The sequence below is a fragment of the Microtus oregoni genome, unplaced genomic scaffold, assembly GCF_018167655.1.
Source record: "Microtus oregoni isolate MIOR12 unplaced genomic scaffold, Mior012 000047F_ref0000412, whole genome shotgun sequence".
In the NCBI taxonomy this organism is placed as follows: domain Eukaryota; kingdom Metazoa; phylum Chordata; class Mammalia; order Rodentia; family Cricetidae; genus Microtus; species Microtus oregoni.
In genome coordinates this window covers 15,611,086-15,637,185 of record NW_024543221.1, presented here as the reverse complement: position 1 = coordinate 15,637,185, position 26,100 = coordinate 15,611,086, and the positions used below count along the sequence as shown (strand labels likewise).

At 43.2% G+C, this 26,100-nt stretch overlaps 1 protein-coding gene across 5 annotated transcripts in view; it reads right to left on the bottom strand.

Annotated features, from left to right (window-relative positions):
- Lpgat1 (lysophosphatidylglycerol acyltransferase 1) overlaps positions 1-26,100 on the bottom strand; it is a 63,480-nt gene that overhangs the window by 21,642 nt on the left and 15,738 nt on the right. For all 5 annotated transcript variants that reach the window (XM_041635234.1, XM_041635236.1, XM_041635235.1 and 2 more), the window contains 3 exons: positions 9,191-9,309; positions 5,618-5,713; positions 1,667-1,940 (listed from right to left, as the gene is read on the bottom strand). In XM_041635234.1, coding sequence (XP_041491168.1) covers positions 1,667-1,940; positions 5,618-5,713; positions 9,191-9,309 — 489 coding nt within the window. The remainder of the gene's footprint in view (positions 1-1,666; positions 1,941-5,617; positions 5,714-9,190; positions 9,310-26,100) is intronic.

Sequence of the window (26,100 nt, the reverse complement as noted above, 5' to 3'; positions counted from 1 at the left end):
TCCTAGGCAACTGTTAACACATTGTCCTTTCTTTGAGAGCTGAACTACCCTGGGCACTGCCTGGGTGGACTGTGCAAACAGCAGTCTTTTTAATGGGACCAGCTCTGGCCTGCAAGACACTGCCACAATATCTCTCCGGCAGGGAAGCTACTCTGAACTTTCTTTTCTATTAAGAGACTCTTTAAATTTGCCTTTTTAATAGATAATGAAAGATTAAGAAAGCTGACTGCCAAGCAGCTGCTTGGAAAAAGCCAATGAAAGGGAAAATGCAGTGCAATGTCCTGGGCATTATTTCTACATCTGCTCTGTACAGAATCTGAGACATTTCTGAGAGCCACTCATTTCAACATTTATTTAAATAATACCAAAAGAATTTTAAAATGCTATTAAAGAAACTGGCCTTGTGAGTCTCTTTGAGCTGCTTATCAAACACTTTTGAAGAAGATGCTCTTGCTATTGCAAGCATAGCTCTGGGAGACTTCAGAGCTTGCGGGCCCAGGGAGCTGCATCACTGAGCGTTGCTTACTCTTTCTTGGCTATTAAAACAGTATGTGTTCATGACCTTAGAACTCTGGAAAACAAGCCACACTGTACAGCTCATTGGACAATCTCTGCTAACATGCTGGTGCCTTTCCTGCTGTCTGATGCTCACATTATTTTCACAAGACTTGTATGCATCCCTCCCACACACACACCCTGTACAGCATAAGTACTTTGCCAGGCACCCAAACTCTCCGTATGCAGCAGCTGCATGGCTGTGTTACACAGACATGTGGGAATTTGCTTACCCATTCTCCCTCTGGCTGGTTTATTATATATAAGCCTGTGACAAATTTGCTTTACTTATATTTGGATTATGATTATTGCTTTTTGACAGAAAGCCTCATTTTGTAACCTAGGCTGACCTAAAATTTACTGTAGCCTAGGTTGTCCTTGAACTCAATGCAATCCTCCTCCTCCTCAGATTTACCAGTGCTGGAGTTACTGACTTAGGTTGTTTCCTTTTGATAATTATGTAGTAGGGTGACTGAGTTGTTTATTAATACCCTAAGGGTCTCAAATACTGACAAGTTACACTAACTTTGTTGCCTATTAAAGCAAACAAAACCTTCTAGATTTAGTAAGTAAAAAGTAACTTGCATCATTAGGGGTAGAAGTCGCCCTGAGTAACAGCACAGACAGGCAGACATCTCTGACTATGCGGTGTCACCCTGAGTAGTAACAGCACAGGCAGACATCTCTGACTATGCGGTGTCACCCTGAGTAACAGCAGTTACTGTTACTGAGTGACTATGTAGTTGTAGTTATTTTAGTGCATTATTGTGAACACCGACTAAAGAGACAAATAAAGAGATAATGACCTCATCCTCTCCCGACTTAATTCTAACTGTCAAAAGTTATTTAAACTAAGAATCGGGTCAGGCGTAGTGCCGCAGGGCTTTAGTCCTAGCACTCAAAAGGTAGAGACAGGTGGATCTCTGTATTTGAGACCAGCCTAGTGTACTACATAGTTTCAGGACAGCTCAAGACTACATAAAGAGGCCCTGTCTCAAAATCCACAACCCAACCCAAACAAGCAAACAAAAACCTAAGACAAAAAACAAAAAGCATTGGAACTCTAGAAAGCACTTCATTAAAACATGACAAGAGATTTTAAGGCTCCTACCTAGGCCTTTAGCATCTCCTCCTGCTGGACTTCCATTTTCCTGCCGTGCTACAAGTGCATTCAGGATAATGCTTGTTGCCCCAAACCTTGGCAAAGTGACATGTGTAAGAAATGGCAAGTTATTCTTCTTGGCAAATGCCTGGCTTGTTTCTCTCCTCTTCCGGAGGAAGCCCCCTTCAGGAAACAAAACAATCCATTTTCGATCCCTGCTCCTGTAATTATGTTCTAGGTGCTTCTTGAGAACCAGCAGCTGTTGGTCACGATAGGATCTTCCCTAGAAGACACACACAGTAAGGACAGGCACAGTTGCAGTTAAAATACTGAGATTAAGAAGGAACAACTACTTCAAAACTGAAATTCAACCACAGGACAGAACAGTGGTTTCCCCCAATTATTTCTCTTTTTGACTACTCGGACTTACACAAAGGAACTTCTTCCTGGAGAAAGAGCAGTTCAGCAGGTGGGGGGCCACACAGTAAGTGTCTACAATTTGCCAAGTACAGTCCCAACACCAGAAACGGGAGTACACAGGAGACACTTGGGAAAGTGCTGAGTGTGGAGTACAAACCCCACTGGGGATATGTTTTAGGAAGGAAAGAAGAAGGAGATCAGGAGGAGCGAGGCGAGCTGATGTAAGCAAATAACTAACAAATAACATGACGGAATGAGCCACACAAAGAAAGAAGGCAGGATGCTCCAAGTGACAAGAGCCAAAAAAGATACAGGTCCAAGGTGGGAACATGCTTGATATGCTGGGGCCTGGTGTTGGGCACACATCTTTAATCCCCGCATCGGTAGGCAAAAAAACAGGTGGCTCCCTGTGAGATCAAGTCTACCTAATGAGTCTCAGACCAGGACAGTGTAGTGAGACCACAAAGAAAGGGCCTCAGGCACGGGGGTAGGTTTTACTGCTTTTTGGTTTGTTTTATGAGTGTGTGTGTGTGTGTGTGTGTGAGAGAGAGAGAGAGAGAGAGAGAGAGAGAGAGAGAGAGAGAGCGCGAGACAGAGAGCGAGCTTATGTACACCATTTGTCTACAAATGCTCAGGGAGGCCAGAGAGTGTTGGATCTCCAGCAACTGGAGTCATAGGTGGTTGTGAGCAGTCTGACATGAGTTCTGAGATGGATCCTGGTCCTCTGCAAGAGCAATGAGGTCTCCTACCTGCTCAGCTTCCTTTCCAGCCACCACAGCGATAAGCCTGCTTTAAATGCAGAATCGCTGGAGAGTCTGAGGAAGGGATGCAGTGTCTTTCTTATGTTACAGGTGAGCCCAACTCTGCAGCAGTCAAGTTCTGCTGGCTTTGTGATAAAAGAAAGGCCACTGGAGGTGAGCTAGGGAGCTGACCACGTTAGGCTAGATAGAGTGTATTCTTGGAAAAAAATAGATAGAAGTGGGAAATCCCTGGAAGCAGACAGCAGGACGATAGGATGAACTGGATCTTAGTTGTTGAGAGAAGAGACAGGATGGCCTGGAGGCTCAAAATGGACAGTCAGATAAATCTACTGGAAGGTCCCAACTTCCAATCAGTATCAGAAGTCTCTTCCCTCTTGGTGTGGTTCAGTCGGCATAGTTACAAAGTCCCTACAATAATGAGTGAGCTTTCTGCCTTCAGATTAAATATATCACAAACTAAAAAACAAAGATTCTTAAAACTAGCTTATTGAATTAAGATTATGACTAAGATAGCTTTTAAATTTTCTAGTACTGTATATAAATATAAAACTTATATAGATATAATACATATATATGCACACACACACACACACACATATATAGATATATACTTTTACTATTCTTAGAAGATTTTGTTAAAAGTAGCCTAGTAGCAAAGTCCCAAGCAGAATTTAAAAAAAAAAAATTAACTTTTTTCTTTCTTTTGAGGAGGGTTCCACTGCTAGGTAGAACAACCTTGAAGTCCCTCCCTCTTCCCCTCTGTATCTAAGTGCTGGGATTACAGGCGTGCACAACACATTTCACTAAACTAACACCTTTTCTACCACTCATTCCCATGTTACAGAATTTTACTGCTAATATCTGAGGGGAAAACAATGCTTTTTTAGAAATTAATTTTCAGTTACTCTGAAATAGACCTTATGGATTCAAAACTTTGACTGCCATTAAGTGGGAAAGATTTTGGAGGACATACTGTTCATTTTTACTCCCCAGGGCAAACTGGGAACTAGACTTGGAGCTTGAGGCTCGCCACTGACACCAGGGCTCCACTGCTCTACCCGTATCATTTCAGACGTCCCAGGGAAGGGACTGGCTGGCTGGACTCTGGACCCTCACAGGCTGCTGAGATTTCTGCTGCTTGCTTCTGTGCTTTCTACTTTACTTCTGGCTTATGTCTGAATTTGTGGTTCCTCAGGACAGGATTTATTTTACTTATGGTATTAAGTACCACATGCACAGGATCATATAACAGAGTAGAGTACAGGAACGTGGAGGAACCACGGTCTTGCTATCCACAGACATGTTTACATGATGCTTCCCTGCTTTGGAAGGAATCTGTGTGTGATGCTAGCGTGGACGAGAAGACTGCTGCACGGCAAGGCCTGCTGACTGGGAAGAGGCTGTGACTGTCGCCCTGCATGACCATTCCTGGAGCTTACACACACCCCTTCCCATGTCACCTCCATTCATCTGACACATATGACAAAAACTATGTTCTCCTCCAAACATTTTCTGAATTTACAAAAATCTGATGTACCCACTTGTCTTACTATGAATTCCCTCAACATTTCATATTATTATTATTATATTTATTTACTGTTTAAAAATCTCCAGTCAGGTGGTGGTGGCCCACGCCTTTAATGCCAGCACTCAGGAGGCAGCACGTGAATAACTGAGTTCCAGGCCAGCCTGGTCTACAGAGTGAGTTCCAGGCCAGCCTGGTCTACAGAGTGAGTTCCAGGCCAGCCTGGTCTACAGAGTGAGTTCCAGGCCAGCCTGGTCTACAGAGTGAGTTCCAGGCCAGCCTGGTCTACAGAGTGAGTTCCAGGCCAGCCTGGTCTACAGACTGAGTTCCAGGTCAGCCTGGTCTACAGAGTGAGTTCCAGGCCAGCCTGGTCTACAGAGTGAGTTCCAGGCCAGCCTGGTCTACAGAGTGAGTTCCAGGCCAGCCTGGTCTACAGAGTGAGTTCCAGGCCAGCCTGGTCTACAGACTGAGTTCCAGGCCAGCCTGGTCTACAGACTGAGTTCCAGACCAGCCTGGTCTACAGACTGAGTTCCAGGTCAGCCTGGTCTACAGAGTGAGTTCCAGGCCAGCCTGGTCTACAGAGTGAGTTCCAGGCCAGGCTGGTCTACAGAGTGAGTTCCAGGCCAGCCTGGTCTACAGACTGAGTTCCAGGCCAGCCTGGTCTACAGAGTGAGTTCCAGGCCAGCCTGGTCTACAGAGTGAGTTCCAGGCCAGCCTGGTCTACAGAGTGAGTTCCAGGCCAGGCTGGTCTACAGAGTGAGTTCCAGGCCAGCCTGGTCTACAGAGTGAGTTCCAGGCCAGCCTGGTCTACAGACTGAGTTCCAGGTCAGCCTGGTCTACAGACTGAGTTCCAGGTCAGCCTGGTCTACAGAGTGAGTTCCAGGACAGTCAGGGATACACAGAGAAACTCTTTGTCTTAAAAAGCCAAAAAAGAAAAAACAAAATCTCCCCTGATAACTGAGTTATCTCCAGTACCACACAACAGGACATTGCAAACGACAGTAAGAGTAGAAGTTAGATAATGTCAGCACATTCATGATAAAATGACCATGAGGGTAGCAGCAGGCACTGCTTTGGATGCTGCACATGGTTAACTTCACTTAATCCCACAACTGCTGAGGGAGACTGTCCTTGTTTCCATGTGAGAAGCAGGGATGCGGCAGGTGCTGTCATACACATCCAAAGGGAGGTCTTCTTTCACAGCTGATACTCAGGTCCACCGTCTCAACACAGAGAGCAATGTGCGCCACCCACCTGCCTTATAAAGAAGTCCCCATGAATCAGAGAAACAACTCCAAAGTTTGTGTACTTGAAAATATGATCCATCAGCCACATCATCTGGGCGACAACCTGAAATATTGAAATATAAGACATGGTTAATTCAGTGCTGGAAATGAGAAACTTGCTACTATGTAGCCAAGTCTCCATAGTTTCAATATAATCATCTATTTTAATTAGTAACTACATATTTTTTATTCTTTTGACAATTTTTTATGCATTTATAAAATTTCTACTCCTCAAACTCCTCCCTACTCCCTCTCAAGTTCATGGCCTCCTCTTTTATTATTATTATTACATATATACACAGCCTACTGGGAAGAGGCAATACAAAGGTCCAAAGGAAACATTATAGGTGCTGCCTTAATTTTCAGTGAGACGACCACCACCTTTCCTAGACTGGACAGCTCACAAACATAAGAAGCCCCACATGTGTAAGAGAATAGGGGCTGAGGAGATGGCTCAGTTGGGTCTCAGCACTTAAATCAAAGCCACGTGTGGAGAGTACTCATGACCCCAGTGCTAGGGAAGGGCATATAAGGTCGAAGGGGTTGGTCAGTGAGAGACCCTGTCTCAAAGAGTAAAGTGGAGGTAAATGAAGAAGACAGTTCACTTCAACGTCTTCTCTATCTCTCTCTGTGTGTGCACGCGCACCTAAACACATGTGTGGAGGTCAGAGGACAATTTTTAGGTGTCAGTTCTTTCCTTTATCATGTGGGTCCTGGGGATAGGGCTCAGGTCATCACCTATGGTGGTTTGAAAGAAAATGGTCCCTGTAGGGAGTGGCACTATTAGGAGGTGTGACTTTGTTGGAGTGGGTATGGCCTTGTTGGAGGACATGTCACTATTGGAGGTGGGCTTTGAGGTCTCTTATATGCTCAAGTTACACCCAGTGTGAGACCACTTCCTAATCTCAGCTCCTTCTCCAGCACCATGTTTGCCTGCATGCTGCCTTGCCTCTGCCATGACAATAATGGATGAACCTTACTGAACTGTATGGGAGCCCCAGTTAATGTCTTCCTTTATAAGAATTGTCGTGGTCATGGTGTCTCTTCAAAGCAATAGAAATCCTGACAAAGCACCAGGTTTGGCAGCAAATGTCTTTATCCACTGAACTATCTCATCAGCCCCAAAGAGGTATTTTTTTTTAATTAATTAATTTATTTATTAAAGATTTCTGCCTCCTCCCCGCCACCGCCTCCCATTTCCCTCCCCCTCCCCCGATCAAGTCCCCCTCCCTCATCAGCTGGAAGAGCAATCAGGGTTCCCTGACGTGTGGGAAGTCCAAGGACCACCCACCTCCATCCAGGTCTAGTAAGGTGAGCATCCAAACTGCCTAGACTCCCCCAAAGCCAGTACGTGCAGTAGGATCAAAAACTCATTGTCATTGTTCTTGAGTTCTCAGTAGTGCTCATTGTCCGCTATGTTCAGCGAGTCCGGTTTTATCCCATGCTTTTTCAGACCCAGGCCAGCTGGTCTTAGTGGGTTCCCGATAGAACATCCCCATAGTCTCAGTGTGTGGGTGCACCCCTCGCAGTCCTGAGTTCCTTACTGATCTACAATTCTATCTTTGAGAGACTATGGAATAAGTAATCAATCAAATAAATATTTCTCTTAACCTCTGAGCCATCTCTCCAGCCCTCAAATAAATATTTCTACTTGTCAATATAAACTAATATTGATTCATGCTTATAAAGCAAGAGGAAATAAATTAAAAACTGTAAGAGTTGAAAATGATCTCCCATGAAACTAGTTTTAAAATGTGTCTAGATTTCAAGTTATCTGACAATATCAGAGAATTATAAAATTACTAGGGGAGGCTGGAGAGATGGCTCAGTGGTTAGCAGTACTGCTGTCTGGCAGGGGACCCTTCTTGGATTCTCAGTGCCCTCCTCAGGAACTAGCTTCCGGGGATCAGAAACCCTCTTCTGGCATCCACCAGCACCCACACACATGTGACATACATCCACACAAACACATAAATGTACAAATAAAATAAATGTAAAAAGTTACTCAGGACAGGCAATTAAACTTAAATTAATTCAAATCTTACAAAAGCAAACAAAACAAGCTTCCTTTGGTTCACATGACTACCTAACATTAAGTTAATATTCAGTTATCGTCCTCAACTAATGGGAACTGGAACACGGGCACATTTTATACTGATCATTTAAGTCATTCTTTGAGAATTAAGGCCACTTATGCACATTGCATGCTTTCAAAATAACTGTAATATGTAATTACCATTATCAGCGAGACTAAAAAATGTTGGCTAACTGGATATTTGTCTTTCCACCGCCCCAAACACACAGTTTTACGTTATGAATTTAAAAAACAAACAATGTATTTATTGTAAGAACAAATGCATCCACACAGCAGCAGGTTCTCTTTAACAATCTGAGACTCTTGATTATAAGGATTAAATTTATTTCACATTCCGGCAAGACTACCCCTGCTTTTCAGATAAGAAAAAAAATTATGCAATAACTAAATATATTTTTTTATTTCACCTCATATTCTGACTTTATCTGGTGATTCAAAACTCTTTAAACCTTATGCTAATTCTCACCTTACCTCAGGCATTGCCAAAACCATTTCACTAGAGGCGGCCTAAGTAAATTTTACCTAACGCTGAAAGCCAAGAGTTTGTGCTCACTCCTCTGCAGACTGGCCTGTGATCTCCAGTTACATGGCGAGCTCACTCTCAAATACAAGCTTTCCAATTGCAGTTACATACTGTTATAACCTCATCTCCCACCTGGTAATGGGTTGCTGGCTCCTGGAAAGAAGATTGAGTCTTTACTTCTTGTTTGTTTTTGAGACAGGGTCTGTCTACACAGACCTGGCTGCCCTGGAATTCGCTCCATAGACCAATCTGGCCTCAAACTCACAGAGATCTGCCTGCCTTTGCCTCGAGAGCTGAACTAAAGGTGTGGCCACCATTGTCAATGAGCATTTACTTCTTACAGTCATTCATCAGGACCATTAAGCAAGCAGTGGACATCTATTATTTGGTTTACTTAGTTTAGGGTCAAATAAACTATACAGATGAAAAGATTTGCAGGGCAAGGTCTGGAGGAAAGAGCATAAAGCCCTCTCAGAACTTCCCCGTGCCCAGCTCTCAACGCTGAGTCCTTTTGCATCTCTATAAAGAGACTTCCTTGCCTACCAGATGTTATATATATAGTCTATATATTATATATATATATGGTTTTCTAGAAACATAATTTCTTTAACTTCTCAGGTAATAATTCTTTGAATGACCAAGGCCAAACATATTTTAAATGTACTCAATTTGTTGATTATTTTTAATCATCAATATAAGTAATGTGAAATCAACAGTTCAAACACTGGTTTATTAATCAATACTAGACACTATCCTAATTAGTTATCTTTTAAAGTCTTTACATTTCCTTCCTAGAGTGACTGAAAACTATATTTTTCATATTAAATCTACATCTATGTTTTAAACAACGAGATACTTGAATCAATGCTTCTAAGTCCATCCCTGAAGGCTATCTGCCTGAGGCAGGCACCAAAACTGCTTACCGGTCCTTTGTCTTGTAGGCACATCATCAATGTACACACATCTCCAGTTGCCTGGTGGTTCACCAACATCACCGCTTCATCATTAGAAATTGCTTTAATATCTTCCCCCCATTCCATCACTGTAAGAATAAACATTTCAAATTGTCATTTTAGAGATTGTCATGTAACCAGAGACCTTTTATTTAAAAAAAAAAATGGTACACATTAATGACGTCTTTTAAAAGTTTGGAACTAGGTTTATTTTCTATGAAAGTCACAATGTTGACAACATTTTAGAGTCCCAAAATATGAGTCCCATTAAAATATAAAGTGGTAGTATTTTTTATTTATCCTACATTATTCAAATAGCTAAAATTATAGGAATAAAAGGTATTTATAACAATTTAGGAAAACAGACAAGAGGTGATGATAAACCCACGCTGGTGGCACACATCTTTAATCCCAGCACTTGAGAGGCAGAGACAGGAAGATCTCTGTGAGTTTGAGACCACCCTGCTTCTGTCCAGAACAGCCAAAGCTTCACAGAGAAATCCTATCTCAAAAAACCAGAAAGGGGGAAAAAAGAAAAGAAACGAAATAGAAAAAAGAAAATTATCGTAAGATAAATATTCATGGCAGAAATTCAGAGTATTTCTACTTACACCCCTCCCCCCCCCAAACAACATCATCACTGTGATGTTACTAAAATGATACGCTGTATCCATTTTAGCTATTTTGTAAGGTCTCTCACTCAGAACCTGCCTGTCTAGGGCAGGTGACAGAAACTAAAACATGCCATTCTTGTGGCTGGTCACGGAAACACTAATCTTCCCCACCTTTCTCTGGCCTTCCTTGTCTGGTAGACAATAAGGCACTTCAGAAGTTTTGGCACACATCTAGAGAAGGAATGTGCACAGACAAACCTCTCTAGGTTTTACTACCCATCTTGTTAACATCTGGTAGGCAAGGAAGTCTCTTTAGAGATGCAAAAGGACTCAGCGTTGAGAGCTGGGCACGGGGAAGTTCTGAGAAGGCTTTATGCTCTTTCCTCCAGACCTTGCCCTGCAAATCTTTTCATCTGTATCCTTTGTAATACCCTCTATAATAAACTAGTAAATGTGTTTTCCTGAGTTCTGTGAGCCACGTAAGCAAATTAACTGACCCCGAGAAGACAGTTGTGGGTCCCTGATTTAGAGCAACCAGTCAGAAACACAGGCTACAAACAACTGTGACAGGGACCTGTGGGGACAGGCTATCTTGGGGATTAACTGATCTGATTCTATCTCCAAGTAAAGAAAGAGCAGTGGAACTTGAATTAGGGGACTCCCAGCTGGCTTCCAATGCAGAACTGCTTTCTTGCTTAGAGTATCAAAGGAAAAATCCCACCCATCAGGCATTAAAAGTGATTAATGTTAAAAAGGATGCAGTAGGGAAAATAAAGCCAGAGATGCTTTTACAGCTCTGGAAATGGCCCCAGGCTTTTTGTATGTTAGGGAGGCATTGTCACAGAGTTACATCCCCAGCTCCTTGAGAAATACAACTGCGTGTTACGTATCACACTGAATTCCAGACTTAGTAACACCAGTTATCATTACACGACTCCCAGATTGTACCAGAAACTGTCTCAATATTTCAAAAACTGCAATTTTCATTTTTTTTCTTTTTGTTTTTCGAGTCAGGGTTTCTCTGTGGTTTTGGAGCCTGTCCTGGAACTAGCTCTTGTAGACCAGGCTGGTCTCGAACTCACAGAGATCCGCCTGCCTCTGCCTCCCGAGTGCTGGGATTAAAGGCGTGCGCCACCACCGCCCGGCTGCAATTTTCATTTTTTAAGGAAGAAAACAAATTAGTTTAAAACATCTGGGTGGAAAGGCACTGCATCAAAAACTCCTTGTACATTCTCAGGAGAGTAGGTCACAGAAGAAAGGCAGCTGAGTGCCAGTTTTCAAGCATCAGGACTGTACAGAGAAGTGTCTCGGCTTCTCACCCCTGGCTCAGGACCTCAGCCTGAGTGGGGCAGTCTCTGGGCACAAAAATGAGGAGGCCTGAGGCATTCCCTCCCTTTTTCTCACCGTTACCCAGCACTCTAGAGATTCTTATGCAGAGGACTTCACATGACCTCACTTGAGAAAGGGTGCTACTGAGTTTTTCCTCCCATTGAAACCAGTCGAGCAAGGCAGCTTTCCTTTTATATTAGCAATCTCAAGTCTTAAATCCACACTGAAGAGATTTCCAACAGGGTAAAAATACACCAAATTACGGCACTCACTGAATTAAGACGTTACAGTTATTCCACCAGATGCTATCACACACATAAAAACAGCTTAGTGTCTATGATTAAATGTTTTTCTTTAAAATTTTTTAATTAATGAACTACAGAAGCTCCATTAGATGATGCCATTGTTCCTTAGCAGAGGCGGAACCCCAGAGTCCAGCCTCTTGCAAACTGCAGTAGCAATAGTCCCCAGCTCGGCCCGGGTGACACGCTCGTTTCGCTGATACACTGCTGGGGGGAAACAGGCGTGGGGACATGTTATCGCGTGGATATGTACACTTACGTGCACGTTCACACATTTATTGGTACATGTTATTTGTGTGGATATGTATACTTATGTGCACGTTCACACATTTATTGGGTGTCTTCCTTGATCATTTCCTACTTTAATTATTGAGGTAGGGTCTCTCCTGAATCTGGAGCTCTTGAATTCCAGCTAGTCTAAGAAGCTATCTTGTTCCCCAGACTTTTTCTTTGCTTGCTGAGTTCTGGGATTACAGGTAGCAATCACATCTGTCTGGCTTTTTACATGGATTCCTCTCTTCACCCAGCCACATCACTCCTCTCTCTACCTCCCTAGTTCTGGGAATTAAAGACGTGTGAACCCAAGTGTTGGAAATTACCTTTGAGCTCATTTTCTCTTTTAGACAGATTCAATCTCGGGTAGTCAAGAGTGACCTTGAACTCACAGAGATCCTGCCCCTGTCTCCTGAGAGCTGGGATTAAAGGCGTGCGCCACCACTGCCTGGCCTCTATGGCTGACTCATGGCTTAGCTCTGACTCTGATCCCCTGGCACTCTTTATGTGTTAGATTACAGACAAAATATCACTGTAATTTCAATGAATTTAAAATACAAAGTAGAAAATCTACTTTCAAAACAGCATTTAAGGCAGTGGTTCTCAACCTGTGGGCTGCAACCCCTTTGGAGGATGAAGGACCTTTTCACAAGGGTGACATATCAGATATCCTGCATATCAGATATTTACATTACGAATTGTAACAGTAGCAAAATTGTAGTTACGAAGTAACAACAAAAATACTTCTATGGTTGGGGGTCACCACAACATGAGGAACTGTATTAAAAGGTTACAGCACTAAGAAGAATGAGAAGCACTGATTTAAGGGGTTGGAGAGATGGTTACAAATGCTTGCTGCTCTTGTTGAGGACCCAAGTTTGGTTCCCCAAGTCCATGTTTGGGGTGGAGGGAGGGGACGACTCACAAAAACCTGTAATTCTAACTTCAGTGGGATTTAATACCTCCGTCTGCCACCGGCACCTGCACAGACACACAGACACATAATTAAAATTAAAATAAATCTTAATCCTGTCCTGACTTCCCTTCATGATAGACTACAACTGTAAACTGAAATAAACTCCTCCCCGGGTTGCTTTTAGTCATGGTCTTTATCACAGCAGTAGAAAGCAGACTAAAAGATTATGTCATCTGAAAACAAAAGACCCAGGATCGACAGAATAATCCTCAATCACAAAAGAACTGCTGGAGTTATCACCACTCAAGATTCAAATGATACTCCAGCGCCACACTACTGAAATAAAAATAGGCATACTGATCGATGGGCTAGGACTGAGAACAAACCCCTACTCCTGCAGACACCCAGTTTCTGACAAAGAGGCCAACCATACACACTGCTAAGAAAGCAGCACCTTGGAAAACCAGAGTTGCTTAAAGTGGACAGCCAGCCACCTGTGGGAGGGTGAGGCCAGACCCTATCTCTTACCCTGCACAAAACAACGTTTAGCAGGATTGTTTAGGTAAGATCATCTGAACCATTCAATTGGTTTTTTTTTATTAAATTAAGTTCTTTTGCATAAAAATAGACTTAATAGAAACAAACTGTTCTGCTCTATTTTAGATTTTGTTGTAATTTTTTAAAGGGTTGGCCTATTTAACGTAACCTGTCATATTTGTCAAATCTTTAAGTATTTTGTTTCTGTTTTTAACTGGTAAGTCCTTAGTGTCAGTTGTGAGTTTCCCTTTGTTCCTTATATTTCTTTTTCATTAGCTTTATTTGAAGTTAGTTTTGTGAATTGTGTTTACTTTTGCTAAAAGTAACTCTTTTATGGACTTTTCTGCTTTTCATGTCACTGATGCGGTTCACTTCTGCACTTCCACTCCACACATTCCGACAGTCCATCCCTCTCTGATTGACTTATCCACACATTCTGACAGTCCATCCCTGATTGATTTATCCACACATTCCGACAGTCCATCCCTCTCTGATTGACTTATCCACACATTCTGACAGTCCATCCCTGATTGATTTATCCACACATTCCGACAGTCCATCCCTCTCTGATTGATTTATCCACACATTCCGACAGTCCATCCCTCTCTGATTGATTTATCCACACATTCCGACAGTCCATCCCTCTCTGATTGATTTATCCACACATTCCGACAGTCCATCCCTCTCTGATTGATTTATCCACACATTCTGACAGTCCATCCCTCTCTGATTGATTTATCCACACATTCTGACAGTCCATCCCTCTCTGATTGATTTATCCACACATTCCGACAGTCCATCCCTCTCTGATTGATTTATCCACACATTCTGACGTCCATCCCTCTCTGATTGATTTATCCACACATTCTGACGTCCATCCCTCTCTGATTGATTTATCCACACATTCTGACAGTCCATCCCTCTCTGATTGATTTATCCACACATTCTGACGTCCATCCCTCTCTGATTGATTTATCCACACATTCCGACAGTCCATCCCTGATTGATTTATCCACACATTCTGACAGTCCATCCCTCTCTGATTGATTTATCCACACATTCTGACAGTCCATCCCTGATTGATTTATCCACACATTCCGACAGTCCATCCCTCTCTGATTGATTTATCCACACATTCTGACAGTCCATCCCTCTCTGATTGATTTATCCACACATTCTGACAGCCCATCCCTCTCTGATTGATTTATCCACACATTCCGACAGTCCATCCCTCTCTGATTGATTTATCCACACATTCCGACAGTCCATCCCTCTCTGATTGATTTATCCACACATTCTGACAGTCCATCCCTCTCTGATTGATTTATCCACACATTCTGACGTCCATCCCTCTCTGATTGATTTATCCACACATTCCGACAGTCCATCCCTGATTGATTTATCCACACATTCTGACAGTCCATCCCTCTCTGATTGATTTATCCACACATTCTGACAGTCCATCCCTGATTGATTTATCCACACATTCCGACAGTCCATCCCTCTCTGATTGATTTATCCACACATTCTGACAGTCCATCCCTCTCTGATTGATTTATCCACACATTCTGACAGCCCATCCCTCTCTGATTGATTTATCCACACATTCCGACAGTCCATCCCTCTCTGATTGATTTATCCACACATTCCGACAGTCCATCCCTGATTGATTTATCCACACATTCTGACAGTCCATCCCTCTCTGATTGATTTATCCACACATTCTGACAGTCCATCCCTCTCTGATTGATTTATCCACACATTCCGACAGTCCATCCCTCTCTGATTGATTTATCCAAACATTCTGACAGTCCATCCCTCTCTGATTGATTTATCCACACATTCTGACAGTCCATCCCTCTCTGATTGATTTATCCACACATTCTGACAGTCCATCCCTGATTGATTTATCCACACATTCCGACAGTCCATCCCTCTCTGATTGATTTATCCACACATTCTGACAGTCCATCCCTCTCTGATTGATTTATCCACACATTCTGACAGCCCATCCCTCTGATTGATTTATCCACACATTCTGACAGTCCATCCCTCTGATTGATTTATCCACACATTCCGACAGTCCATCCCTCTCTGATTGATTTATCCACACATTCTGACAGTCCATCCCTCTCTGATTGATTTATCCACACATTCTGACAGCCCATCCCTCTCTGATTGATTTATCCACACATTTTGTCAGCCCATCACTCTCTGATTGATTTATCCACACATTCTGACAGTCCATCCCTCTCTGATTGACTTATCCACACATTCTGACAGCCCATCACTCTCTGATTGATTTATTCCCACATTCTGACAGCCCATCACTCTCTGATTGATTTACATCTAAAACCTTTCAACTGGACCAAAAACAGTTTCTTTTTTTTTAAAATTTTGTCTTGTAGGTTTTCCTTTGTGTGTTTTAGTCAGTTTAACACAGTACCACTTGTAACAAGAAATGAATTCTCACCAGTGTACATCCTATAGCCTTCTCTAACCACACTGCGACAAAGACCAGCCCCAGAACCTCCCCAAGTAAACATCTACCCCATATCCCGGGTTTGCCTTTAATTTTCTATGTACTCAAAGATGACCTTGAAATTTTTATCCTCCTACTCCCACCTCTCCAGTGCTAGGATTACAAGCATGTGCCACATATATATATATACACACACACACACACACACACACACACACACACAAAATGTTTACTGAGCCTAGGCTTCCTGAATGGTAATTACTGTACCAAATTGCCATAAAATAGGTACACCATGTAGTATTTCTCTGCTTTGTCTCCAGATGATGATATGCACTGAGGCTCTGACCTCAAAAAACAAAACAAAACAAAAAAACTTAAAGCTAGAAAAAAAAATTACAAACATTTGCATCCAAACCCTGTTGTGGAGTATTAGTTAAAGATATGTTACATTCTTTTATGCTATGGAATATTTGTTTAATGGTACAAAGATGTGTTGCATTCTTTTATGCTGCATTTGTTTAACTCTGTGAAGCTGTGTTACTTTGCCTACCTAAAACACCTGATTGGTCTAAAAAGAGCTGAACGGCCAATAGCAAGGCAGGAGAGGGATAGGTGGGGCTGCCAGGAAAGAATAAATAAAAGGAGAAAAAGAAAAGCAGGACGGTGGCGCATGCCTTTAATCCCAGCACTCAGGAGGCAGAGGCAGGTGGATCTCTGTGAGCTCAAGGCCAGCCTGATTTACAGAGCAAGTTCCAGGACAGGCTCCAAAGCTGCAGAGAAACCCTGTCTCAATAAAAAAAAAAAAAAAAAAAAAAAAAAAGAGGAGAAAAAGAAGAGATGGGAGCCAAAAACAGCAAGGGAGAGGACATCAGGGGCAGCCACCGAGCTACACAGCAAGCCACAGGGTAAAAGGGAAAGAAAGGTATATAGAATAGAGAAGGAGGAAAAAGATAATTTAAGATGGCTAGAACTAAGCCAAGCTAAACGGACATTCATAGGAAAGAATGGGACTCCATGTATTTATTGGGGAGCTGAGTGGTGGGCCTCCAAAAGAGTCAAAGAGTAAAATAAAAACCAAGAATAAAATCCCTCACTTTACAGGAAATTTCAGCCAAACACAAAACATAAAACTCTGCTTTTTCTTGCCTGATCAAACAGTTGCAGAGAAAACCCCATAGAAGGTAACTAACAAATCCAAACCACCCCCTGCTCACGATCCTCCAAAGCGCATACGTACGGGTACAGCACCGCAATGAGGAGCTAACTGAGGGAAGCAGACAAGCAGACACCAAGTGTACAGCACAGGTCCCATCGCTGTCACTGAACTACTGCTCAGGAGGATCGGGATCATCCTCTGCTACAAACTGAGTAAGTGGGTAGCCTGGGGTACAGGTAACCTCTCAAGAATTATAATTCCTATCTCCATTTGACAGAAGGATCTGCTTAGACAAGAGGCAGAAATCAGTGAGTTGGGCCCCGTGGGGTGTGACCCTGTGGGGTTTAGAGAGTCCCAGGCTAGCCTCTGAAACTCTCAGCCATGTCCTTTCTATCTAATGCCCTGGTGTTGAATCGGGGGAAAGCAAGGGGACGAGAGGCCGAAGTGGCACTGTGGGAGAACCGACTGTGTGGCAGAATCAGCGAGCGTGCTCACGGCTGGGAGAGGGATCGGGGCTTGAGTCCAGACAGCCAGATTTGTGCCTGCAGCAGTGGTCACAGGGGCTCTCAACTAGATCCTCCTTCAGGTCGACTCTGGCAGCCAGGACTTTTCTAGTTTTGAGGTCTGGGTATGGCTCCATATTAAGTATTTTTCTAGTTCCCAGTGATATCCACAATGGTATTCCTGGTCGTGAGGACCCAGGGCACAGGACTGGAAATGCCCGCGTGCTATCTCGACTGTAGTGCAGTGCAGGGGCTCTGCCTCCAATTCTTTACAGTACTCTAGAAACGGACTCTACGATGGGGCTAGAGAGCAGGCTCTTGCAGAGGACCTAAGTCTAATTCCCAGGTCCCATGCCAGGGAGTCACAACCATCTGTGTCTCCAGTTTCGGGGATCTGGAACCCTCTTCTGGCTTCCACAGGCACTTGTACATACGTGTGCATGTCCAGGTAAGCAAGCATGAATATGCACAAAGCTTTAAAAGAGTACAGTTCTGTTTTGTTCTGTAGGATCAGGTTTCAGTTAATCATGTGTCATATATGACAGAAGCTGTAGATAGCTTAGGTCAGTGGTTCTCAACCTGTGGGTCGCAACCACTTTGGGCAACTTCTGTCTCCAAAAATATTTACATTATGACTCACGGCAGTAGCAAAATTACATTTATGAAGTAGCAACAAAAATAATTTTATGGTTGGGGGTCACCAGAGCATGGAGGAAGTGCTTTAAAGTGTCGCAGCATTAGGAAGGTTGAGAAGCACAGGCTTAGGTGACATAGGTGTGAGTAAGTACACTCTCTGTACATAGAAGGACAAAACTACCACAAAAACAAACAAACAAACAAACAAACAAACAAACTTAAGGGCTGGAGACATGACTCAGCAGTTAAGAACACTGACTGCTCTTTCAGATGACTGGGGATCAATTCCCAGCACACTTATGGCAGCCCACAGCTGTCTCTAACTACAGTTCCTGGGGATCCAACACCCTTACACACAGGCAAAATATCAAAGCACATAAGAATATTTTTAAAGCTCAATAAATAACACATGAATGTCAAAGAATTTTTAAGGATCTCAGAAACCTTTTCCATCAATAAGCGACCCATAATTATCATTAGAAATTTAAGTCTTTTTATAAAAATTAAAGAAAAGAGATTAGGGGCTGGAGAGATGGCTCAGAGGTTAAGAGCATTGCCTGTTCTTCCAAAGGTCCTAAGTTCAATTCCCAGCAACCACATGGTGGCTCAGAACTATCTGTAATGGGGCCTGGTGCCCTCTTCTGGCCTGCAGGCATACACAGAATAATGTATACATAATAAATAAATAAATAAATATTTAAAAAAAAGAGATTAATGACAAAGGAAGGCTCCTGAGCAGACAGGAAGGAACTGGCTCTGACGGAAGAGCTGTTCTGCCCTATAGCAGCACAAAGTGAAGAAGAGCAAAGCTACCCAAGAAGAGGGCTTAGAAGCAGGCGTGAACATTCTCAATGTAAGCCAACAGCGAGAAGACACACTAGGGGAGAAGAGATGAAGGTGGTGGGATAAGGGAGAAGGGATGTCTGAATCAGAGAAGTTAGAGCAAGTGTGAGCAGTCACACCAGCTAAACACCCAAGAGAGCCTAAGAAATAAGATTCAGAGCTGGGGTTAATGCAGTTTCTGGTTTGAGGCTTTGGCCACATTCCTAAAATTTGAATATAGGAAAGCAAAGGAACATAGTAAGAACATGACCAAATATAAAGCAAAGCGTGGTGCAGGACTTTAAACCCAGCACGGGAAGGGGGGGGGGCTGAGGAGACGGAGCTCCGTGAATTCAAGACCACCCTAAGCGGCTCATCAAGCTCCAGGCCAGGACTACATGGAAAACTGTGTTCTAATACATATTAGCAAAATTTTCCACCCATAGTCTCTCAATGTCTAAAACAGCCCGAAAAGACACGCAAGTCACATGTTAATCTTATTTACACCTAAGGGTCAGAAAAAATACTCCTACAATTAATACCATAAATAAGCATCACAAATTTGACCAAAACTCAGATCTATTGACCCCCTCAAACCAAGGCAAAGATTGCTCGTGTAATTAGACTACTAGCGTTTTACTAAAGCTGAAGTGTGCTGTGTACTTATGGGATAATGGCTTCATCCAAAGACCAGCTCCAACCCTTTGAACTCTACCACCCCTGAGTATTCATTTCACTTCCCCACTGCTCAGTATATAACCGAGTTGATGCAGCCTGTTCTCAGCTCTGTACTCAACAGTGAGTAAGAAGCCAGGGTAAACACTTGCTAATGGCTGGGCACACTAAGCACTCATCACAGTGAGTTTCTTCTCTCGCTGGAACCAGTCATTTGCCCTTAAGTTACCCACCTAACTGAACGATGAAAGAAATGTCTTAGCACAGACTAACAGTTCCCAACAGTGCCAGAGAAACCAATGCAAAGAACAAACTATGAACTGAAGACTCCATGGTCAAGAAAAAAATAAGTCCTTTCAAGACTAATTCTAAGAGGATGAAGAATGTATGCGCATGACAGAGCCGAGTGAGGGTGAGGAGGTCACATAACTCTAGCACACCACAGGCACACCACTGAACAAATCCAGAGTTGATGGGACGTGCACAAGGACCTCAAAGACATGTGGCCCTGGAAACTGTTGTGAGTATATGAACAGGTTCTGCAGGAAGTTACCCTTCTTGCTCCTCTCTAGGTTAATCCCTGGAGTCTGCAGATGTTACCTTATATGCTTTAACATGTGACTAAATCAAGGGTCTTAGAGACGGGTTTATCCTGAACCAGCCCACAGTGCACAGCCCCCAAGAGGCTAGAAAACAAAGAGGGCCCAAAAAGGAACGCACAGATTTCCCTGAGAAGGGGAAATAGAAGAGATCTTCTAGGTAAACTGAGGGTGGGAAAGTTGGGGGATAGGAACTTGAGGGAGTGGGTTGAGCAGGTTGGGTGTGGGAGGCGGATTGGGGGCGGGACAGAGGGTGAGAGTTAACAAAACAGACTCAAAAAAAGAGTCATTTGGGGGTTAGGGAGAAGCCCTGTGCCAGGGAAACTCCCAGGAATCTGTAAGAACTACCCCATCTAAGACTCCTAGTCGTAGTAGAGAGAGTGCCTGAACTGGCCTTCTACTGTAATCAGGTTGGTGACTGCCTAATTGTCATCAGAGAGCCTTTATCTAGAAAGAAGATACAGAAATCCAGTCAAGCACTGGACCAAGCTCCAGGAGTCCTCCTGAAGAGAGGAGGAATTATATGGGGGTGGGGGTGTCAAGCTCCAGGAGTCCTCCTGAAGAGAGGAAGAAGTATATGGGGGTGGGGGTGTCAGGGTTATGATTGAGGAACCCACAGAGACAGCAGGCCTGAGCTCATGGGAACACCTGGACTCTGGACCAACAGTTAGGGAGCATGCGTGGGACTGATCTAGGCCCTCTGCATGTGTGTTGACAGTTGTGTGTAGCTTGGTCTGTGAGGCTCCTAGCAGGGCGATCGGGACCTGTCCCTCGTGCTTAGCTAGCTTTTGGGAACCTGTTGACCATGCTGATTACTCTGCCCAGGCTTTCTGCAAGGAGAGAAGTTCTGTACTACCTCAACTTGATGTGCTCAGCTCAAGCCCACGGAAGGTGGGCCCCTTTCTGAATGGAGACGGAGAAGGCATGGATGGGGAGGGGAGAGGAAGAGAAGAGGAGGGAGGGGAAACTGTGGTCAATATGTAAACTAAATTTTAAAATGTTAATTTTTTTTTTTTTTTAAAAAGGGTTTATCCTGATTATCCAGGTAGACCTTAAATCCAGTTACACTTGTTCTTTTAAAAAATAAGGAAGCAGGGTGTGGTGGCACACACCTTTAAATCCCAGCACTTGGGAGCCAGAGGCAGGTAGATCTCTAACGAGTTCCAGGCCAGCCAGGTCTATGTCGAGACTCTGCCTCAAAAAACAAAACAAAACAACAAAAAAAAATCCTTTAAAAAAGGAAAAAGGAAGTAAGGAAGGAAGGAAGGAAGGAAGGAAAAAAAGTAGGAGAGGAGGAAGGGCCTTAGTAAATAAAGTGCTTGTCTCATGGGCATGAACCTGAATTTGATCCCTGAAAGCCACACAAAATACCAGGTAGTCTGATGCATGCCTGTAAACCCCATGCTGGGGAGGTGGAAAAAAGGATTCCTGGGCCTTGCTGGCCAGCCTGTCTATCCTAAATGATGAGTTCTTGGCCAATAACAGACCCAGAAGCAGGGTGGGGAGCAGTGTCTAAGGAACCACACACATAAACACATACATGTCTCACAACACATGGAACTTACACACATATGCATTTTTAAAAAAAGAAAGAAATACAAGAGGAGATGGCAAGGTAAGAGGAAGAGTGTGGGCACAGAGCTAGAGCCCAGGAACGCAGCTGGAAGCTAAAAGAGACAAGATCTGGGGCAGCAGGGGAGGAGCATCTGCAGTGTTTGGCCTTGCTGAACCTTTATCTGAGCTTCTGGTCTCCACAACAATGAGAGATAAACGTCTGCTGTTTCGCGATTCTGCTGCAATATATCAGAGCAGTCTCAGGAAGCTGACAGGTCAGTGGAACAAGGCATGAGCTGTTCTGCTGCCATGCCTTTCCTCTGCATCATGAACTCTGACCCTCTGAACCACAACCCATAGCTGATTTCTCTCTTACGGTGCCTTGGTCACAGCAGTCAAAGAGGAACTAAGACTAATAAAGCCGAGCTGGAAGCCTGAGGACACTGCACAGGTACTTACCTCAAATATTTCTGCCGAAACTCAAAATATAAACATAACTAGACCCAACCAGACTCTGTAATTTATTTCCACTAATGAGAAGAATGCAATTCTTTCTTGGGCAAGAACACCGTATTTAATTAATTATACTTTAAAGTGTTTTTCAATTATTAGATTGATTACAGATGTTCAGCTGTAATATTTCTTTGCCAAAGGGACTTACAAAACAGTGAGCTGAATTTAGAGCGAGGGCCAGAGTCTTCCAACCTTGGCTCTCTGGTAGAAGAAAGAACCACAGATCTTTGCCCTGAAACAACTGACAAGTTTTTTTCAATATTTATTTATTTATTTATTTATTATGTATACAATGTTCTGTCTGTGTGTATGTCTGCAGGCCAGAAGAGAGCACCAGACGTCATTACAGATGGTTGTGAGCCACCAGATGTGGTTGCTGGGAATTGAACTCAGGACCTTTGGAAGAGCAGGCAATGCTCTTAACCACTGAACCAATTTCCCCAGCCCCCACAACTGACAAGTTTTAAAGAGACAGGAACACCATCAGTGGCAGGTGAGCAGTAAGTCAGAGCATGGAGATAGTACAGAGGAGTTACTCCCACATAGCAAGCATGAACATTCTTTCTAATGCCAAAAATAATGTAGGTCTGGTGAGATGGCTATTGGTAAACACCTTCCCGCAGAAGCATTAGGACCTGAGATAGATTCCCAGCACCCATTAAAAACAAAGCCTATATATATATTGTGCTATATAGCCTATATATAGCACAGGACACACTAGGTAGTGGGGTCTGAGGGGAGGGTGCTGGGAGAGAAGCTTTATCACCTTGCAGTGTGGAGCAGGACCACATGACAAAGCTCCAGGCAGCTCTGTCTCCACCACCAAGGCCCAACACTTACCTGCTCTCCATGCACCGAGCACTGAAAGGTACTATCTCAGTGAGCCTTCCTTCTTCAAGGACAGCGTCCTAGTATAAGTAAATGACCCTTGTTCTATCAGGTATGATTCAAATCCCACCTCTTCCTTCACAGCCACTCCATCCCTTCCTGCTCCTCGCTCATCTCCAATACTCTCCCATCCACGTTCCAGTTCTACCACCTCAATGACACTGCTCATCTTACAGACACTGCTGACTGCGACCCTGTACTCTCACTCCTTCTACTGCTGCTCTAGGCGCGCACATCCTGAGACATGGTCTTCCCTTAGTACTTAAATCTCCCTAGGTCAGTGGTTTTCAACCTGTGGGGGTCACAACCCCTTTTACAGGGTCACATATCTGATATCCTGCTTATCAAATATTTACATTACCATACATAACAGTAGCAAAATTATAGTTACAAAGTAGCTAGGAAAAAAGTTTAAGATTGGGGGTCACCATAACATGAGGACCTGTGCTAAGTGTCACAGCATTAGGAGGGTTGAGAACCACTGCCCTAGATGCTCTGACCTGGCTCCGTTGACAAGCCCCCATCTCCTCTGGAGGTCCAAGTGCACTCCCACATCTGAGCGCTGCTCCAGTGCAGGTGTGTATCTATGCTCTGACCAAGTTTTTTAAAACATCTTCCTCCCAACTTCTCCTTCTCTGGGCTTCCCATCCACACAGCTGCTCCCACTAGAAACCTCACAGGCATCCCTATTACCCATCACTACCCCTCATCCTGCATGTCCAAACCCTTGTGTGCTGACAACTCCCTTCCTAGAAAACTCTCCAGTTAGTTCACTAGTTTCCAACTCCACCTCCACCTCCATCAGCTACCACTGTCATCTGGATGCAGCAAGGATCTACTGCATACTCCACTGCTCTCGTTTCTCCAATCCCCACAGAGCAGAGTACAGTATCACAGGGGAATTCACCACTCCCTGAAAATATCCAAACTTCCTCAGCTTCCCTCTGCTGCCCTCACACACGGCTCCTCCACAGTGCAACCAGTCTGGCCTCCCTTGAAGGCCAACACAAACCTTTCCACCTGTCCACACCCTTCCTCCTGGCTGCCATGGGCTAGCATCTACTTACTCTTTCTTATTCCACACAGATTCTATTGTAGCATAAATTCTAATTGGTCTTAATAGATAAAACCTGAAGGATCAGAGAAGCGGGGCCAGCCGCTAGAGACACCTTTTACTTCTAGCTATGCTCAGACCAGAGGGGCAATCCTGTCCTCAGACCGCGCTGAGCTTCCGTCTCCTCCCACATTTTATTCCTCTCTGTCCAATCATACCGCTCCTGTCTCCACCTCCCTAGTGCTAGGATTAAAGGTGTGGGATCCCAAGTGCTGGGAACCCCTGTGTGTGAGCTGTTTCCAATCTGCATAGCCCAGTGACCTTGAACTAACAGGGATCCTTCTGCCTCTGTCTCCCTAGTCCTGGGTAAAGGTGTGTACCACCACTGCCTGGCCTCTAATGGCTTAGCTCTGCACTCTGATTTTCAATCTTTGTTAAAACACAAACAAAATATCACTACATTCTATCTCACCAATATAATCTGTGACAATAGTCCAGCCAAGAGTCTCAACGTCACTGTCTCAAGGACGTCATTCCTTCTGACACACGCACTCTGACACTGAGACCCGCACAGATCCTCTACTTCTCTTTAGAGCACTTTTCACAGCTGTGACTAACTAGTTATTTCTGTTGATAGCTCCCACACTGATGTGTGAGTAAACTCAAGGTAAGTAGAGAAGGTGAATTCAAATCTTAGCTGTATTCAAGTCATATTGCCTTCCAGAATTTCTCCTATAAGAATTTTAATGCAGAGGGAAGATATTATTTTGGAATGGATCTTTTTACCACATAAACCAAGTAAAAATTAAAAACTTATGTGGAAAAAGTCCCTGAATTAATTATAAAGGTAAATTGAGACTCCATCAACTAACAGGTATAGACACAGCAGAAATTATAGTGCCTTTTACTACTGATGAAATAAAAAAGTTATGGGAAGACAATGAACCATGGCAAAGAGCTTGTGCTAATTTTTTTGGGAGAAATTAATAGCAACTATCCCAAAAGCGATAGATTTAACATAAAGAGAACTTCTTGGATTCTTCCTCGAATTGTATGTGATGCTCCAATAACTGGATCCCGTACATTTTATACTGATGCAAATAAATCAAGGAAGGCAGGTTACAAATCAGACGAATTGAGTAAGGTGGAACAAGTCCTTATAATTCTGTCCAGAAGGCAGAATTATATGCCATTCTTATGGTGCTAAGGGATTTTAAAGAACCTCTTAATATAGTTACTGATTCACAATATGCAGAAAGAGTTATCTTGCATATTGAAACTGCTGAATTTATACCAGATGGTACAGAATTGACTTCATTGTTTATCCAGGTAAAAGACATAATCAGGTTGTCCTATGTACATAACACACATCTGATCCCATACGGGTTTGCCAGATCCTCAAGCACAAGGTAATGCAGAAATTGATCAATTATTGATTGGAAGTATGTTGCAGGCCTCAGAATTTCATAAAAAACATCACGTCAATAGCAAAGGGTTAAAGAAAGAGTTTTCTATTACATAACAAGCTAAGGAGATTATAAAGAGATCTCCTATTGTTCTTTCTATAACCAAACACCGCTACCTGCTAGGACTAACCCAAAGGGTACTCAAAGGTATGAAATCTGGCAGATGGAAGTGTTCCACTTTGCAGAATTTTGAAAATTAAAATATGTACATCACACCGTTGACACTTATTCAGGCTTTTCAGTGGCAACTGCTTTAAGCTCAGAAAAAGCTGATTCAGTAATCACACATTTATTAGAAGTTATGGCCATTATGGGTATACCTGCACAAATAAAGATAAGATAATGATCCAGCTTATGTCTCTAGAAAAATGAAACGTTTTTGCTTATTATAATATTAAGCATATTACGGGTATACCACATAATCCTACAGGTCAAGCAGTTATAGAAAGATCAAATCGAACTATAAAGGATATGTTAAACAAACAGAAAGGGGTGGAAAATACCCCCAGAAATAGATTACATAATGCTTTAGTAACCCTGAATTTTCTTAATGCTAATGAG